A 19,018-nucleotide genomic window follows, 5' to 3' on the forward strand; every position below is an offset into this window, starting at 1 on the left:
TGTTTTGTGACAAACTACACCTCACAAGAGAGATTGTATTGATAATATTCTTGGTGATCTAGTTATCAGTTTATTTAGATATAATATTCCTTTTAACATAAAAACTAACCTTATGCAAAACTGTGAAATGGAGAAAGTTAAAGTAACAGATGCCTTTTTGTAATTATAATTAACTTAAAAAGGTAGCTCCAGTTTTAGAGTTAAACTTGTATGACTTAAACTGTTGAAATTGTGATATATTTAGAAAGTTTAAAAATAAAGGTAAAGGAAACCAGAGAAGACACATCATTGCATTTCCCCCCTTTATAGCAACATTGAAAATCTTTTGTTAACAAATCATTAACAGATAAAATCGTGTGGATGGATTCTGCATTTTCGGTTTCAGTATTTCAGTATGCTGGTAAAATACTTACCAAATTCATGACTATTGGCCAAGTGTGGTTTCTTTTGGAAAGACTGACATTCCTTCCTGATTAAGACTTTATGTGAATGTGGGCTTTAAAGTTTATAGAAATATATATCAGCAACAAGTTTTAGTACCTATCTCTGAGACTTTCAGACATTGATAAAAGTGAAGTAAATCAATGAAAAGTTTATTTCTCCCATCTTCTTAATACTACTGCAGTTTCAAGATTAACTTGTAGATATTTCCAGTTAAAAATGTCTTATTTAGAACTGCATATTATTATGTGTGTAAATATTTGGAACAAAAGCCATGATAATTTTATTATTCCCACCCCTACCAAAAAGTTAAGTTTTCCTCAAATAAAAAATCTCAAACCTACTTTTCTGCATACGCTATAGTAACACTTCCTCTTATGCCTGGAAATCTTTGTCATTTGAGGGCAGAGTTTGAAACACAGAGTTCGCACAGTGAGTTATCAGTACTGCTGTCATCCTGGTACTGGATTTTAACTGTATCTCATTTGAGATTATCCAGTCCAGAAGTTAGATGTGTAAAATTGGTTGAATGAGAAAAAAATATATCTCATATTGGAGTCACATTACACATGCAGTTTACTTCTAAGAATTTGACTGCATATGCTTGTGAAGAATAGTATTGTAGAGCCTGAACTGTGAAGGGTCTAACAAGTCAACTTGCCACAATTAGACTCTCTCTCTCTCAAACACACACACACACACACACAGAGGGAAAGAGGAAGAGAGAGAGAGAGAGAGAGAGAGAGAGAGAGAGAGAGAGAGAGAGAGAGAGAGAGAGAGAGAGAGAGAGAGAGAGAGAGAGAGAGAGAGAAAATGTGAGGCCTCTGAATCAAAGACCAGACCTTTTATAAGCTCAGAGTAACTTGTGTGGTTCCTTGTGCCCCAGTCTCCATGAGATGATGCAGTGAGAACCAGACGTATCCTTTGTGTACTGTGGGGTTTTGTTCCACAAGAGACAAACTCTGAAATTATGAAACTGGGAGCTTCAATAGGATAGCTGGCACTTCTGTCCATTTGCCTTTCTGGAGATGGAGAGAGGGACCTTTGCTCTGGAATGTAAAACATCCTCTCTGGGAAATTAGGAAGGACTCTGTTTCACGGATGCCCTGGAATGTACAGATGGCTGTGCGGGTCGGGAAGATGTCCATCTCTCTGTTGGGCTCTGTCACTCGGATTCGCATGCAGTCATCCCTTATTTAACCCAGATGCCGGAGCTGTGTGCTCAGGAAGTTCTGACCATGTAGAAACGTGAAAATACTCATGAAGCTTGCTGTCCCGACAAGGGTGTGTTCTGGGGTGAGCATCTGTAAGATGGAATGTGGTTCTGCTTTCTGTCACTGGTCTCATTTCCCATGTATTCTTCGTGCTCTGGGCCTCTCGCTGAGCTGAGGGTGGTTCTGATGTTAAGGTATCTGATTCTCAGTTGAGGAAACAGTGCTCTTTTCCAGTCTGGAAGGAAACACTGTTAGGTTTATTAAGATGCATGTTGGTCTCTACCTTTTTCCTGAGAAAGTTGAATTGCAGTTTTGTCTATTACTGATTTTTGCCCTGTGCTCTGAAATTGGAATTTACTTCACTTAACACCCACCTAAGCTGTGACTCTAATAAGGAGTTATTCTTCCACTTGCTATTCTCAGCTCAGTAGTTTTGAAGTAGTAGTTTCAGTGTTTTGAATATTAGGGTGTTGACGGTAGAGGTGAGCAGACTGCATAATATTGTGCAACAGAGATTGTTTTTCACGTTTCCACATCTACTGTGGGCTGCAGGGGTGAAGGAGACTGCTGACAAACTCCACAGGTATGTCATAGTGAAACTGCAGCCTAAAAAGCATTATAAAAGGTAAATTAAAAGAGGAGAACTCTTGCGTTGCCCTGTTGCACCTGTTGATTAAGCTTTAATGAGTGGTTTTTATGTGAGTGGGGTGATATATTTTTACTCAGCTTTATGCCGATTTCCATTCTTCATGCAGAGAAAGGACTTTCTTGAACATGTGAAGTCTTGCTGAATAGAGTTGTATTTTTAAATATCCTAACAACACTAATTTCAGATTCGTTTCCATGGTGATAGAAAAGTGAATTCAATATAGGAAAAATAACTCCAAAAATAGATTTGTAAGGATTCCAGAAGTATGGGACTTGGAAATTCTGTTTTCCACCCCTTATAGACAGAGAATTGAAATCATTAAGTTGAACGAAATAAAAATAGTTTAAATCATTACGTTCATGTCATAAGTTTTTATAGTCAAATATAGTCCAGTCTTTCATAGTGTATACTCTTGGTCCGTGCGGTTCAGGTGCTGTATAAAACATCTTGATGTCAGACTTGCGGTGTAGGAAGTCTTGAAACCCACAAACAGTTCATTCAGAGTGGCTTCATCGAGTACCTTGTACGTGCTGGATGCTTACGTGAGTGTCGCTGATGAAGCAGATCGGGGGAACAAGCAATACCTCTCAACGCAGTGAGATGAGGAAGGTGTAGTATGTGCTGTAGGAGCTCTTGTAGGTATTCCTGTGGCATTCAGGAAGACCGTTACTGAAGATTGAATAGATTTTAGATATGCAAAAACAGAAGTGAAGAGCATTTAGACAATTAAAATAGCACAGACAGAGGTACCTGGAAGGAAGGGGGATGGATGGGTTAGAATGACTGTGGGACAATGTGTGTTAGAAGATACTTAGGAAAAATGCCATCCTTCAGGGCTCATCTGAGGTATTAGGATTTTGCATTTAGATTAGTTTCTTCGTAGGAGCTGAGAAGGTGTTGAGGGCTTTTGAGAAGAAAGTACCATGATCAGTGTGTAGTGGGAAGTGGAACAAGACCAGTTAGAAGGGCACTGTGATCATGCCGTCCGCGTCTAGACCAGACGCTGCAAGGCCCAGAACTAGGGAAGTAGCAGTGGGAAACGGGAAGAAAGGAACAGGCGTGAGATATGAGTTTTGGGAGACAGGAGATGTTGGGGAATCAGAGGTCTAGATAGATCTTGACCTTGAGAACATAGAAAGAAAGGGCGTGTGGAGAACAGGAGTGGTAGAGGAATGCAGGGTGATTAGGTTGGTCAGCTGGGCGAATGGTTATGATATTTATTTACTTTGGGGATTCAAGAGGAAGAAAAGAATATGCAGGGAAGGAGATTGAATTCAGTTTTGAAAACAAGTGCTGTATTCCAGTACGGCATTTTATGTACTCATTACTCGAATACGTAGTGATCCCCACTTAAACTGCAGGTACTTTTCAAGCTGTTGGGGTAGGTATACACCTGTCTCATTTCTTAATTATGTATTCTGGCTAAACATCTGTCAGCGTGGATTACAAATACTTTTATCCCCATTTATGGCTGTCCTTTTCCTTGGTGTATCATGTCCCTTTTGTGATAACTTTAAAACCTTTGGTGGAGTGTCAGTTTTATCAGTTTTGCCTTTTTCATGTTTAGCTGAGAAATTCTTCTTGCCCGGTGGGCGGGAAGGTATTTCCCCACATCTCTATTATGTTATTACTACTACTACTACTTTATGTTTTAAAGTTTTGATTTTCACTTAGGTGTTTAATTCACCTGGAATTATTCTTTGGGTGTGGCATAAGGTCTGAATCTGTTTCTTTTCCTAGTTTTCTTAGGCCATAGACCAAGCAGGATTTCTTTTTCCCTGTGGTTTATAAGGCCCAGTTGGTCATGTATCAGTGTCCAGGTGTGTGTGTCAGTCGTCTTGCTGTCTTTTCGGATCCATTGGTCCACGGTCTGCCCCTTTGCTAGTGTCCTGATATCCTCTGTTAAATAACAAGCACCTCAAGTCTTTGTGACTTAACACAGCAGCCGTTTCGCTGTTCCCTGATTCCCTGGAGTGACTCGGATGGCATCCCCTGTCCGTCCTCCGTGGGCCCGCGCGTAGTCGCAGTCGTGTGGTGACAGCAGCGGGGCTGCACGTCCAGTGCTGCAGTGGCCCTCCCTGAGGTCTTTCTCCTTTTCCTCTTCGTGGTGGCTCATGCTTCGTGGCCTTTCCACGTGCTCTTTCTCCAGCTCTTTGCTGTGGACTTCTGGCTGGTGGCTCAGGGCTCTGAGAGCAATAAGTGAGCAGAAGTGGTGAGACTTTTTAATCGCTAGTGTTGGAGGTCACGGAACATTGCTTCCTCCACATTTCATTGGTCCAAACAGTCAGAAGCACAGCATAAATTCAAAGGGTGGGGGGAGCTCTCCTTGATGGGAGGAGTAGCAAGTTGATTCAGAGACGGACTGAATTGTAGCCTCCATAAGTCTGGGAATCTGGTAGGGAAAATCTCCTGACTTCATCAAAATTATCCTGGTTACTTTTTGCTCATTGTTTTTCAATTTACATTTTAGGTTCTTCTTGACAAATCCTGTGGAAAAAAACAAGCTGTTGGAATTTTGATAAGAATTGCATTTAATCTACAGATTAATTGAGGGATGATTACTGTGCATACTGTACTGAATTTTCAAATCTTACGGGTTTATTTATATCTCCCTTCACATCTTTCAGTGATGTTTGGTAATTTCCTCTAATACTCAGCACATTTTGTTTATTTTTATTTATTTTTAGGTACCTTATAGTTTTTATGGCTAATATGAGTGGAATATTTTAAAAACTTCATTAAAAATTAGATTCTGTTGATTATTGAAGTGCTATTCATTTCCACATTTAAAAATTCACTTTAAAAACAGACTTATTGAGCTATAATTCATATGCCATGTAATTTACTGATTTAGTGTACAGTTCACTATTTTTTTAGTATGTTCACAACCTAGTGCACCCATCAGCAAAGTCTAATTTTAGAATATTTTCATCACTCCAAACAGAAACCCTGTACCCGTTGTCAGTCGTTCCCTTTCCCTTCCGAATCTGTACCCCCCTCCCTGCCTCGCCCCCACCCCCCTCCAAACCCCACAGCTCTGGTAACCACTAATCTACTTCTTATTTCTAAAGATTTGCCTATTCTGGACATTTCATGTAAATGGAATCACACATACGAATTCAAAGGACTCTAAGAAGAATAACGGAGTTGAATAACTCACACTTCCTAATTTCAAAATTTACTACATTGCTAAAGTAAGCAAAACCGAGTGGTACTGGCCTAAAGACAGACATACAGACCGAAGGCATAAAATAAAAGGCCCCAAAATGAGCCCTCACATTTGTGGCCGGTGGATTTGCAGTGAGACTGCCACGTCCGTTCAGTGGCGGAAAGGACACTGTTTTCAACAAATGGTGAAAATGTTATTTCTTTAAATAGACTGTCTTCCCCCTTTCCCCCCTCTTCTTCTGCTATGCCAGTAATGCATGTGCTGTCTCATTTACTGGTATCCCATACGTTCTGTAATCTTTCTTCAGTCTTTTTCCCTCCTTCCTTCCCTCCCTCCCTTTATCCCCCCGCCATTGTGAACGGCCTGTCTTTGAGTTCAGTGCGTCTTTCTTTTACTTGATTGAGTCCGTTATTGAAGCTATTGATTGAATTTTCAGTGCAGTAGTTGTATTCTTTATCTCTATCATTTTTTTTTTAATGGTTTCTGTTTCTTTGTTAAACTTCTGTTTTGTTCATGTGTCGGTTACCTCTGGTCACTTGTGGCCACAGGCTCTACCCCCTGATCAGTCGCTGCCACTGGCTGGTTAGTGTTCAAGTGGGGCCGCAGGCTGGGCTCTGCTTGGATGAGGCCAGAGGCTGTCCTGTGCCTCTGGGTGGGGTCTGGCTTTGCAGTCGGGGAGGGTTGCTGACTGTGCTTTGTGGTAGCTTGGTCTGTTGGTTGTAGACTCCAGCTGGGTGAACTGAAGACTGTGTCCCTTGACCTTACGTGGCTGCCATTTTGGCTCTGTGGTTGGGTGAAATTGCCATTAGGGACACAGTGGCACTTTCAACATCCGCTGGCTGGTCACTCGGTGCTCTGTCCTCCTCCTTTGCCACCTGGTGACCCCAGGCGGTCTACTCCTGCCCGTCCCCCCAGCGTTCCCTGTGAAGTGAGACAGCGGTGGGCCTCCTGAGGCTGGCCCCTGACCACTGGACTCTTTTTAATCCACTGTGGCTAATACAGAGTTGGCCTCTGGCAGCTTTACTTTGCTTTAATTTATCGTTACTTTTAAATATTTTGAGTGTAAACGCAGGAGGTTCTTTTCAGGAGAGAAAATTGAAAATTGGACAGATCTCTTTGTGCTTTACTGCTAAGCCAGCAGTTCTCTGGGCCAAGGGCGAGCGCCCCGCCTGGTTGCTAGCTCTCTTTGCTCCCCAGGTTTCTGTGCCAGCAGAGTGCTCTCCTCCATCTGCCCTGGCCCAGACCCTCGTGTGTAGTGTGCCTCATGCTCTTATGACGCCCGTGTTGCCTCAGTGAGGTTTCCCTCAGCTTTTCTGTGGCACCTCAAACCTTCAGTTGTTAAATGTCCTGAGAGCCTCAGGGGCTCTCCCTCAGCTCTCTTGCCCTGCTCGCATCTCCTGGGCTCAGCTGCTTTGCTTGGGGAGACTCCACGCACTTCCCGGCTCAGTTCTCCTGATCCTCCCCAGCCCTCGTGCACTGGCCCTGTACACCTGGTGGAGGCCAGTGGGAGTCAGTTGCTGGGTGGGTGTTGACTGCTACCAGGTCCTTCTTGGAATTTTAGCTGATCACTCTGGTCCACATGCAGGCCTTCAGCGTTCGGCTGGTTTCTCCTTACCCTGTCTAGGGAAGACTCTATCCTTCTGCATCTTTGCCTGGCATCTGAGCACATCCATAAGAATCTCCTCTGTCTCAGGAAAGCGTTGTCATTTTTTTGCAGCTTAGTTCAGGTGGGTTTCTTTTCATTCTTAATTCTTTGATTTTTTAAAAAACTCATTTTGTGGTTAATCTGGCTTGTTTGGCTTATGTGAGAATGATCATGAGCCTCTAAACTTCTGTTTAATACCAGGAATTTTTTTTTTTTATAAAATGCTTCCAGTGATACTTCTTTCAAAGACAGAGAATATATTCTTTATATTTCTTATAATATTAACTGTAATGATAGGTAACATCTATTGGGTTCTTACTGAGTGCCAGGCACCTTGGTGAATACTTTAAATGTATTATCTCATCACAAATTTGAGAATAGATAGTATTATATCATCCTCATTTTCCAGACAAGAGATTAAATAGGTAGTTCAGTGTTGCATAATCAGTTAGTGACACTTCTGAGCTCAGGGTTGTCTGTGTCTGGAGCACAGTTTACAGATTCACGTCCCCAGAGGGGACAGGTGTGTAAATAAATGAGTGCAGTGAGTAGGGTGCAAAAAAATAACAAAGCAGGTAGCACGAGGAATGACAGTTAACATTCAACGTAGATACTAAAAAATGAAGAGTAACCACTTCTGTGACGGAGACTCTCGGAGAGAAACGCCTCCTTTACGGAGTCCGCCCCTTCTCAGCCCAGCCAGTTGTTGCCAGTGTGAGAATACGGGTCCAATGTTTCAGATCTTCAGATTTTTTCAGTAGAAACTAGAAATCTGTGTTTTTCACGTGAAAACACTTAGTTTCTAAATTTTTGCTGCTGATTCAAGTAAAAATAAAATAAAACCCAGCGTGCGGACCTGCCCGGTGCTTCTGTCTGCAGGCCCAGCCTGTGTCCCGGGCGGCCAGCTCGCAGTCCCTGCGACAAAGCCCGTGCTCCTTTAAACCACCCGATCCCAGTTTACACAGGTGATGGAAGCTGAGGAAGTGAAGGCCTGTTTTTGAATGAATATATTGTTTTATTTACTACATCGTGCAGTTGTGTTAGTTTAGATGTAAGTTACAATTTTTAAAAACATGAATTTGCTTAAAATCCTGAATAATGCATTGTATCTGCCCGAAGCAGTGTTGTGTGTAAGGTGCGTCCTGTTAGGTTGACGTGAGGCCCAGGTGTGACTGAACGCTGCTTGTGTTCCTGTTTGTCTGTCATTGACTGCTCCTCCCTCTCTTCTGCCCTTTCTGTTTTGATGCAGCTTTCACTTCCAGAAGAACAAAATGAAGTCACGAAAAACGGCTGTGAATCTAAAGAGCTGGTCTACCTCGTGCACATTGCTTGTCAGGTAATTGCGTAGCTGGGCCCTCCGTTTGCCGTAAACTTTAATGCGAATTAAATGTGAATGAACAAATATAAACAAATAACATTGGCTTTGGAAAGGCAGACGTTTTATTTTATTCTTTCTCCCGGTCACATTGGCGTCTCTGCGTGTACTCAGAGTTGAAAGAGTCAGTTTAATAGAATCAGTTTAATAGATATTTAATTTACAAACTTAAATGAAAATTCTTGTAAGAGTAAAGGAAATATATCACTTCTTGATGAGGAGATTAAGGGCGTCCGCTCTTGGCCCCGTATTACAATAAAAGAGCACACTCAGCAGTCTCTGCCTCCGGTGCTCACTTTTCTGACCACGACCGCAGGCTCTGCCCGTGGAGACCAGCAGGACGTGTGTGCTGCAGGAGTGTGCCGTTTCTTCTCTCTTAGTGTCAGAGCTTTTTTGAGGGTTAATTACCATGACTGGCTCTTAATGAGATTTAAAATACGTCACTTGTAGCATTGATTATTTCCTCCAGCAAGTAAGCAGTTAGTTCCTTAATATATTCTTTGTTCATTGAGTCTTTTTGTCTTTTTTTTAGATTAGTCATTGTAAAGCAAGTGTTTTCGAGGAAAGCTTTCTTACGTACAAACTTTCCAGTTTTTTTTTGGGAGAGAGTAAGATAGGGACATTTGTGTTTTTTTTGTTTTGTTTTTGCCAAAATAATTATTCATGTACCTGAAGTTAAAAATTAAATAATCTGGAACAGTCTAATGCCTATTTCACATGGGAAATACTTAAATTCTTAGACCCTTAAGGAAAACCTTTCAGAATTAAGTGCTTTTATTTATAGGTGAGAGGATATGAGATTGAAAATTGAACTTAGCTTGAAATATATATATATGTATATATATACACACATATATATATATGCACACACACACATATATATACACGTACACACATATGTATATGATGTCAAAAGTTCCGTACTGTTTACACGTGTTTTATTGTATGTCGCCTTGGTTCCTTTGAGGAAGTGGGCAGCTCTGAATCGCTGTGTCATGTCATATTTCATGAAATACTTCTGTTCAGTGAGTTAATTTTTAAGTGAAAAATGTCAGCTGCTGTTAGTTGAACAGGTGAATGTAAAGCATTCATATATGCTGACAGTGCAGATACTTCGATTCTCATAAGCAAAACACAATGTCTGAAATACCTGCGCTGTTTTTTAAAAACGGCTTTCAAATGATAAGCATGGTATTTTGGTACCATACGTTAGAATGTATAGTTTTTATTTATGTTACGCCTCCATGAATTAGTGGAGTTAGACTCCTAGGTAGTTAGACTATTTCCTGGTTGTAAATATCTTGTCAAACTGCTTAAAGAATTTTGGACTTCTTGTCATGTTATTTATTACATCAGGACAGTAATCTGCTGCACTGTGATGATGCCGTCGTGTTTCTCTCTGCCTCAGCACCCCAAGTGACGGATGTGTTTTCATGGCTGGCCTTCTGTATCCTTGCCGTATACGTCAGCCATACACCATATTAAACTTGAATCATATATATTTTTTACAACTAAGAGAGACTCACAATCAAACCCTCTAATTTTGCAAATAAAGAAACTGAGGCCTAAATTACGGAACTTGCTTTCCTAAGTCACATGAAATCTTAGCAGGAGACACTGAGGACTTCGGTTTCCTGTTTCCAGCTTTTCTTAAATCTCCTTGGAGTTCTCAGTCCAGAACAGATTTTAGAGATTGCTTAATCTCCAGATGAGATAAGATCACCCTTATACCCTGCAATCTATCCATTATAGAAGCTACTTTTGCTAATTTCTAATTTTTAATAATATGCACTTGAAATTCTTTTTATTTAACTAAAATTCTTGATCCTTGTTGAAAATTCAGTAATTTAAAAGAGACCAAAATTTGATAAATCCTGACACTTACTACATTGAGCCTCAGTACATAGAACAAAGCATTTTAAAGTGTAACATTAGTGGTAGGGAATCTTCAAAGTATTCTGTATTCCATTGTTTTTATTCATTAGCAAATAAGCAAACGTCAGCTTTTAAGCATTCATTTGAAAATGGCTAATGTAAACCTAAGTGTTGCAAAAATTTATTCTAACACGTGCCCTAATGAGAATTCCGTTCTGATCTTTATACTTTTGTTAAGTGTGAGAGTAACTGTTGCTTAATAGAATACCTCGTATTTTATTATCCCATAGTAAGCTTTAGAGTAGTTGAAATGAATGGTTCTTATTGAAGTTGAATTGTAGTTGAATTACCTTTGTATATTAACCAGAATTCATGAATGTATAATAGTTTACTTTTTCTGAAAATCAAATTTTTCATAGAAATTTATGGTAATACGAAGGCTCCTTTATGTCCCGGTCAGTGGGGTAAACAGTTGGTTTTAGGTGAATGCTTTTCTGCCTCAAAGTATCTCCTGTACTCTGATGCTTGAAATTCGACCATCAGAAATGACTTCTGTTTGATTGCTGTCATTCATTTCACTTATACATCAGCATACACAAGCATATGTTATGAAATACATTGTTGCTGTTATAATTTTGAACAAACTGATATCTCTTAGATCAATTAAGAATAAGAAAAGTAGCCTAACAAAATTTAGCAAACCAAATTCAACACAGCTTTAAAAGGGTCACATACCATGACCTAGTGGGACTTACTCCAGGGAGGCAAATATAGTCCAGCATCTGCCAGCCAGTCAGTGCATTAGCGCAGCAGTAACAGAGCAGTGGGTGAGACAATATGATCATCGCAGCAGACGCAAAAAGACATTTCACAGAATTCTTCATTTGTTTATGATAAAGCTGCTAACAAAGTGAATAGAGGAAACGTACCTCAGTGTAATAGGGGCCATGTATGACAAGCCCACGCTAACATCATGATCTGTGGTGAAAAGCTGAAAGCTTTTTCTCTAAGTTCAGGAACAAGACAAGTACCCCTCTTATCATGTCTGTTAAACTTTGTAGTGGAAGGGAAGAAGTAAAGCTGTCATATTTTGTTTGCACATGACATGATATTATATAGGGAGAACCCTAAAGACGCTACCAAAAAAAATGTTAGAACTAGTAAACAAATTAAAAAGTCGCAGGATACAAAATCAGTATACAAAAATCTGTTGCGTTTCTATATACTAACAGACTATCAGAAAGAGAACTTTGGGTTTTGTTTGTTCTTCTTTCTCTAGTTGCTTTAGGTGTCAGGTTGTTTATTTGAGGTTTTTATTGTTTCCCGAGGTAAGCTGATACTGCTATAAAATTCCCTCTGAAAACTGCTTTTACTGCCTTGATTTGGATCCTCATGTTTTAATTTTCATTTGTCTCTAAGTATTTTGCACAGCAAAGGAAACCATAAACAAAACGAAAAGGCAACCTACAGAAAAGGAGAAAATATTTGCAAATGACATGACCAATAAGTGTCTGATTTCCAAAATATATAAATAGCTCATACAGCTTAATAGCCAAAAAAAAAAAAAAAAACCCAATCAAAAAATGGGCAGAAGACCTAAATAGACATTTCTCCAAAGAAGACATCCAGATGGCCAACAGGCACAGGGAAAAAAGGTGCTCAGTATCACTAATTATCAGAGAAATGCAAATCAAAACTACAGTGAGGTGTCACTTCACACCAGTCAGAATGGCCATCATTAAAAAGTCTACAAGTAATAAATGCCAGAGAGGGTGTGGAGAAAAGGGAGCACTCCTACACTGTTGGTGGGAATGTAAATTGGTACAGCTGCTATGGAAAACAGTATAGCGGTTCCTTAAAAAACTAAAAATAGACCTACCATATGATCGAGCAGTCCTGCTCCTGGATATATATCCAGAAAAGATGAAGACCCTAATTCGAAAAGATACGTGCACCCCAAGTTCATAGCAGCACTATTACAATAGCCAAGACATGGAAACAACCCCTGGTGCCCATCAGCAGCTGACTGGTTTAAGAAGGGGGTGGTGTGTGTGTATATAAATAGATACATATGTATATATAATGGAATATCACTCAGCTATAGAAGGGAATGAAGAACTACCATTTGCAGCCACATGGATAGACCTAGAGATGATTATACTAAGTGAAGTAAATGGGACATAGACAGTGTTACGTGACATCACTTCTATGTGGAATCTGAAAAACAGAACAGATAAATCCATATACAAAACAGAAACACACTCACAGAGGAAAGAAACTTCGCATTACCAAAGGGGAGAGGGGAGGGGAGAGGGATAAGTTAGGAGCATGGGATTAATAGAAACTGCTATACATAAAATAGGTGAGCAACAGGGACTTACTGTACAGCACAGGGAGCTATATTCAATGTCTTGTAATAAGATATAAATGGAAAAAATCTGGAAGAAATACACATTTATAACTGAATCACTCTCCTATACACCTGAAACTGACATAATATTGTAAGTCAACTGTACTTCAATAAAAAAAATCTGGAGCTTTGAAATAAAAGTTAACATGTATTTAATCTCTGTGATAGAGATATATACATGTGTTAAATTAATTTTTGTAATTTTCTAATCTTTGAAGTGTTGAATAATTTTTGAAATGTTTAAATTAGTTGCAACTGTGCAATGTTGTTGTTCTTTTTTTTCCTGCCTTGCTGTTCATTTTTATTTTTTATTTTTTTGCTGTCCCAAAAGAACAAATATTTAATTCCCTCTTGTCATTTAGGAACACTTTGGGTAGAAGGCAGCAGTAGAGCTGAGACGGCAAAGGAGCTTCCCCGAGTAAAGGGTAGAAGATCGACTTTCCGTGGTAGAGCAGCACTGGAAAGTCATGCTGGCAGGAAAGGGAACATTCTGTAAATGGAAGGAGTACATGTAATTGAGCATCACTGGAAGCAAAGGAGGAGAAGTGGGTGAGATCAAGCTGTCAATTTAGACAGGCCCAAATGATGAAAGCTCTGATACGTGCTAGTGTGTTTGGACTTAATCTTGTGGATCCGTGGTTCCCAATTCAGCCTGGTCATCAGAATTAACTGGATTCCAATCCTGACTTTTTGAACTAGCATTTCTTACAACAGAGACCAGGAGACTGTTCTTTAAAAGCATCTGCCACACCTGTTCTCCTTTTTCATTCTGATAACCCTTGGAAAGAGGGAGGTGGCGGTGCTCTCCACATGTGTGATGGAGAATTTCAGCTCAAAGTAGGGTTGGGGGTTGGACAAGTTTAGGCTGTTAGTTGTTGGCAGCCTGTGTTTAGATGTCAGCACCTCTCCCATGAATTGGTACCTTCTGCCCCTTCTGGCAGAGGCAGATGGAGAAGAGCTACATAGAGATGTTTTCTCCAGTTGTGAGATGGTTACTTTTTCTCAGTCCCTCCAGATTTTTGTGAGATGAAAGCCTCTGTATAATATTAGATTAAATTTTAAAACCAAATGGTGGGTAGGGGCTCAGCTCATCATTGTGCAGTAGGAGCTTTTGAAGGCTTTTTGTCAGCGTGACCTGACATGCTCTGTATTTCGTGAGGAGGGGAGAAGATAAAGTTGGGGAGGTAAGAAATAATGTCAGTCCTTACTAATGCTTGGGCTGTAGGAAGTGATACAGTCAAGAGAAAATTAGAAGACAGTATGTAATAAATATGCTCTTTTTATTTTTAATCCTCATTTTTAACAAGCTTGTGAGATTAGGAAAGGAAGAAAGCCTGAGAAGTGGGGAGACAATATGGGTTATAGATAACATATGAGTGTCAAAGGCTGATCGATTTCCGTAGTATTAATTTTCAGTATATTTCCAGTTTGTCACTGAAAAGGTTTGTGGTAACTAATCAATAACCTGGCTTTGTCTTTCTTTAATTTTTGGCAGTGTTCTCCCACCCGAAGTTATCTTGTGGTTCTCTCTGTGGGTTTAAGATCACATGCTGTCTTCCCGTCCAGCAGTTACTATTCCCAGAGAGAGCCAGTGGACTGACAGTGGCGGGAAGAGGTTTAGTGGACAGTTCTATCTTATTTTCCATTACTGACTGTTCAGTGTAGTATAACTCACTAGAGTATTTTGGAACTTAACTATTTACTATCAAGTCAATTAGTAAATATAAAATCTCACGAATAAAATATCGTCATAGAATAAGGCCTGATTTGTAACCATTTCCTAACAGAGGCAAGTTACAGGAGCCTTCTTGTTTCTTAACCGTAGGGCAAAAGTTGGATTGTTAAAAGAAGTTATGAAGATTTTCGGGTACTTGATAAACATCTTCATCTATGTATTTATGACCGACGATTCTCCCAGCTCTCAGAGCTTCCCCGTTCTGATACCCTGAAGGACAGTCCAGAGGTAAGCATTTAGTACTCTGCAGAACTGACTACTACTCCCGAATTAGCAGAAAACTCCTGCCTGTCTACTAAGTAAAAGCTTGTGTTGAACACTGAGGGAGAGTCTCGGGATTACTCATTTCCCAACTGAAAAACTAGTAATGCTGTGTAGGATGTTTAGAATTAAAATAGGTGCAGCATGTAATTTTATAAGAAGAAACTCCTATCTTAATGTATAAATGAGTGTTACATATGAGCAGATCATTCTTCAAAGAGAATCTAAAAGATGAGAGCAAAATATGGGAAAACACTGACCTCACTAATAATCAAAGACACATAGTCAGGTGATGCTGTTTACTCAGTTTATGACGGCAGGCTGTGTCCGTGAACTTACTTCCATTCCTGCCAAACATTTCTAGTAAATATATGAAATTTTTTTTAATTTAAAAGGAAAGAGAGTCTTCATAATGTCAGGAAATAAAAAGAACCATCAGAATCAAAAATTGTGAGGAATCTTTGAAAGTAAATGAGATAAAATTTGTAGGGGCAAGAAAATACGGCATAAGACACTGGTGCAGGAAGCCTGCAGAGGGACAGATAAACTGGATGTCTTCAGTGTAATAACTGAGTATATACAAGGTGACTGAGAAGAGCAGAGGGCTTTCTGAAGCATGATTTCTATCCTCAGAGGGGAAATGAGGAAGTCACAATCATGGAATGAGAACAGATTTTTATAAAAATAATCGAAGGTCTTAGAAATGAACACACGGTCATTTAAATTAATTTTAATAATAGCAAACTTGAATAGCTGGACTACATACAAAACGGACACAGATAAAGAGAGAGTTAGTGATTGGGAAGAGCAAGCTCTATAAGAACACAGCCCTGAGGGGATAAAGAGTTGTGAGAGAGCAGCTGGGAGTCACGGAGAGCAGACCCAGAAGCGCCTGCTCCCCTCTCATGGGAGTTCTAGGAGAAAAGAGTGGATGGAAGTAACTAAATCTAAAAAAGACATGTTTTTTAGATTAATGGGCCCATTGAGTGCTAAATATAACAATTGAAAAGACACACATCTAGAAACATTGTAGTAAGGTTTCAAAATGCCAAAACATAGAGGAAACCCAGAAAGCTTCCAGAGAGCAAAAACGAGATCTTCTCAAAAGGACAAGAATTGCATTGGTATTACACTCCTTGGTAGCCATCATGGGTGCTTGAAAACAGTGCAGAATATCTTCCAAGTCCTAAGGGAAACCCCTGCAAATCTGTAACCAAGTCCCAGGCAGTCAGGTAGGTAGGGTGAAGTGAAGACATCAGTCATGCAAGAGCTGACGCTGTGGCAAGGTCTCGGGGATTTCTTAGCACCACGGTTCCTTTGTATCATAGAAAACCTGCAGGCCTCTCTGTCTCCATTTCCCTTCTCTGCCCATTGCATTTTTCGTTCTCAGACTGTCTTCAGAACACAACCACACCCAACAGGTGCCAGGTTCTCACCTCTTATTAAGGTAGCAGCCAGATTGAGCTGGAATTTTGTATCGCAATTTCTGATTCCTCCAGCAGCTCTTGTCAGCCAGCTCATGTTCGTCCCGTTCCTGGACCCATCAGCTGATGTGTGGTGCAGGACTGTGTGTGGGGCAGTGTGTGGAAGGCTGCAGCAGGCGTCTTTCTTGGAGAGAGAGTTTTAGGATAGCGAGTAGCAGGGGGAAGCTGGGTAGGAAAGCCAAGTGTGTCTGTGCTATCACTTTACATTTTCAATGCAAAAATAGAAAGACAAGGCAGTTAAATTAGAAGCTGTAAAACAGTATGACCCCGATGATGAGGGGTGGAGAGGTAAAGCTGCACCAGACTGGAAGTTGTGTGAGTGCCCGTAGTTTCGGTTCATGGAGCTGTGAAGCCTCTGTGAGGACACCTCTGTAACTATTAAAATGCCCTAAACATCTGCAGGTTTTCTTTTGCCCCGGAGACAACCAGTTCATATGAGTTTCTCTGACAGAGAACGTAGGATCTCCATCCTGTTCCCACTGAATCTTCTCTTTCTCTTTAGTCGGTCACTCAGATGCTTATGGCTTACCTGTCCCGCCTTTCAGCTATTGCTGGCAACAAGATCAATTGTGGACCTGCCCTTACCTGGATGGAGGTATTAATCTAGCTCACCTTTTATTAAAATTAATTTTTAAATTGTCTACTTAAGAAATTTAATATTAATTTAATTTCGTTAGCTGTTGAGTTTTAGGAACCGAATAAATGGATCTTACTCTCATCTTCTGGAAGATAGATATGTGATACATAAAATATTCTTCATCTCTAATCTGTCTTTGATAATCCAGGAAGATAATTTTAATATTATTTTATGAATCACAATGACACCTATTATTTTGGTGTTTGATATATTAATATATACATTTAACAAGGTGTATATATGTATCTTTTCTTCCAATTGGCTTGGTTATTGAAAATATTTTTCAGTTATTTATGAACAAGAGACAATGTTGTAAAGGGTCAGTGAGTCTTGAGTGACAGAGTATTCAGTTACCTTTTTCTCCTGCAGTTAGGTTTTTCTCCTTCAGTTGCCATGTGCACGGCCATAGTACTCTCTCCTCACAGTGGAAACTGGGCCTGCAACAAAGAGTACATAGAAGGCGGGGCCAACTTGTGTTGGTTCTTCCGCTATCGATAGTGTGGTCTGGGACACATTACTTAGTCTCTTGTAATTTACATAACCTCTTTTAGCTTTAGCATCTTCATCTTTAAGTCATGATAATGATGATAAATATCTTTCAGAGTTATGAAGATAAATTATATATATTACATGTACAGTGCAAGGACTGAAGTATAGTAAATATTCAATAGGTGTTTTTTAAGATTTTTTTGGGTTATGGATTTGTAAATCAAATTGAATTACCTTATATAGACACACAAAGAAACTTGCAAGTCCCACGCCTTTAACCATCCATGGTACATTTTCTGTGCTGCAGATGGATAACAAGGGGAATCACCTGCTGGTTCATGAGGAGTCCTCCATTAACACTCCTGCCGTTGGCGCTGCCCACGTCATCAAGCGGTACACTGCTCGCGCCCCGGACGAGCTGACCTTAGAGGTGCGTGAGTAAAGGTGCTGTGCGTTAGCTCAGTCCCCGCTCCCTTCCAGCCTCATCTTTAATGGCTTAAACCATTTCCTTAACTAAAAGCACCAGGTTTTCCTGTGCATCATTGTCTTTCAGTCTGGCATGTCATCTATTTTTTTTTTTAAATGACTGTGCTCATCCTTGAAAATTCAGCTTATATTTCTCTCATTTCTTTTAGGAAGTCATCCCTGGTCTCCTTCCCTCTGCTCCGTGGAAATACGCACGCCCCCCAAACCCGCACCGCATGCCGTTCTGACTGTCCTCCTGGCTTGTCTCTGACATGCCACTTACTGCTTTCAGTCAAAGTTGTTCTCCTCTTTGTCTCTGTGAGCTTCCTGAAAGCCAGGTCTCCGTCTTTTGCCTTTGTGTTTTTATCACCTAGGAACAATACCCAGTGATCCTTTCTTCTGGGTGTTTGTTCGTAGGCTGAGGTAAAGACCAGATGAAAAGCAAAACGAGCATTTCTTGCTATCAGACACAAAAGGAGGGGAATTAAGTTTCTTCCTTTAATACTGGCTGATAAGAGACTAAAAAATATGCTGAAAGTTATTCAATTTAAGAGGAAAAAAGTATAAATTTTTACTGTCTAGAATTCAAACTGTTCTCAAACTTAAATGTTTAGATTCTATGCACAAAAAAAATCCTTGGTCTTGAAAGAGACCACATCTGTTAGATAAGACTATGTGAAGGTGACCTTCATGACTTGAAAAATTGTGATTATACAAAGAAAAATTCTGAAAGCAATGTTGTGTACATTAGGAACATTGTTCTGAACTGCTAAACTTTTATCACAGAGATCATCACTTATTTTGATTGAAGAGTACAACTTCCTTTAAATATATTATTAAAGACTATTATTGCAATTTTTATATTTATGATTTTGTGAAAGTTTGTAAACACACTAGTTTGTCTTCTGGAGTGAAGAAAGTCAGCTGTTTATCAGGAATGTTATACTGACCATCTATTGGAAGAAGTGTAGTTGTCACCCAACTTTACACTTACTGAAAATAACCCAGTGATTGTGGACATCCTAGAGCTTTCCTATATGATGAAATAAGATATGCCAAATGCTTAGCATGGTGCCTGGCACATGGTGAGCACTCACCATGTATTAATAGATGCTGGTGTTCTAAATGTGAGTTATTAAAACTGCCTTCTGTAAGTGAGTCTGATCACT

At 39.9% G+C, this 19,018-nt stretch overlaps 1 protein-coding gene across 1 annotated transcript in view; it reads left to right on the forward strand.

The window, feature by feature from the left end:
- ARHGAP32 (Rho GTPase activating protein 32) overlaps positions 1 to 19,018 on the forward strand; it is a 118,936-nt gene that overhangs the window by 36,252 nt on the left and 63,666 nt on the right. Inside the window, 4 exon segments of the mRNA XM_032472537.1 lie at positions 8,368 to 8,454; positions 14,604 to 14,741; positions 16,761 to 16,853; positions 17,692 to 17,814. Coding sequence (XP_032328428.1) covers positions 8,368 to 8,454; positions 14,604 to 14,741; positions 16,761 to 16,853; positions 17,692 to 17,814 — 441 coding nt within the window.

This window comes from Camelus ferus, chromosome 33 (genome assembly GCF_009834535.1).
Source record: "Camelus ferus isolate YT-003-E chromosome 33, BCGSAC_Cfer_1.0, whole genome shotgun sequence".
In the NCBI taxonomy this organism is placed as follows: domain Eukaryota; kingdom Metazoa; phylum Chordata; class Mammalia; order Artiodactyla; family Camelidae; genus Camelus; species Camelus ferus.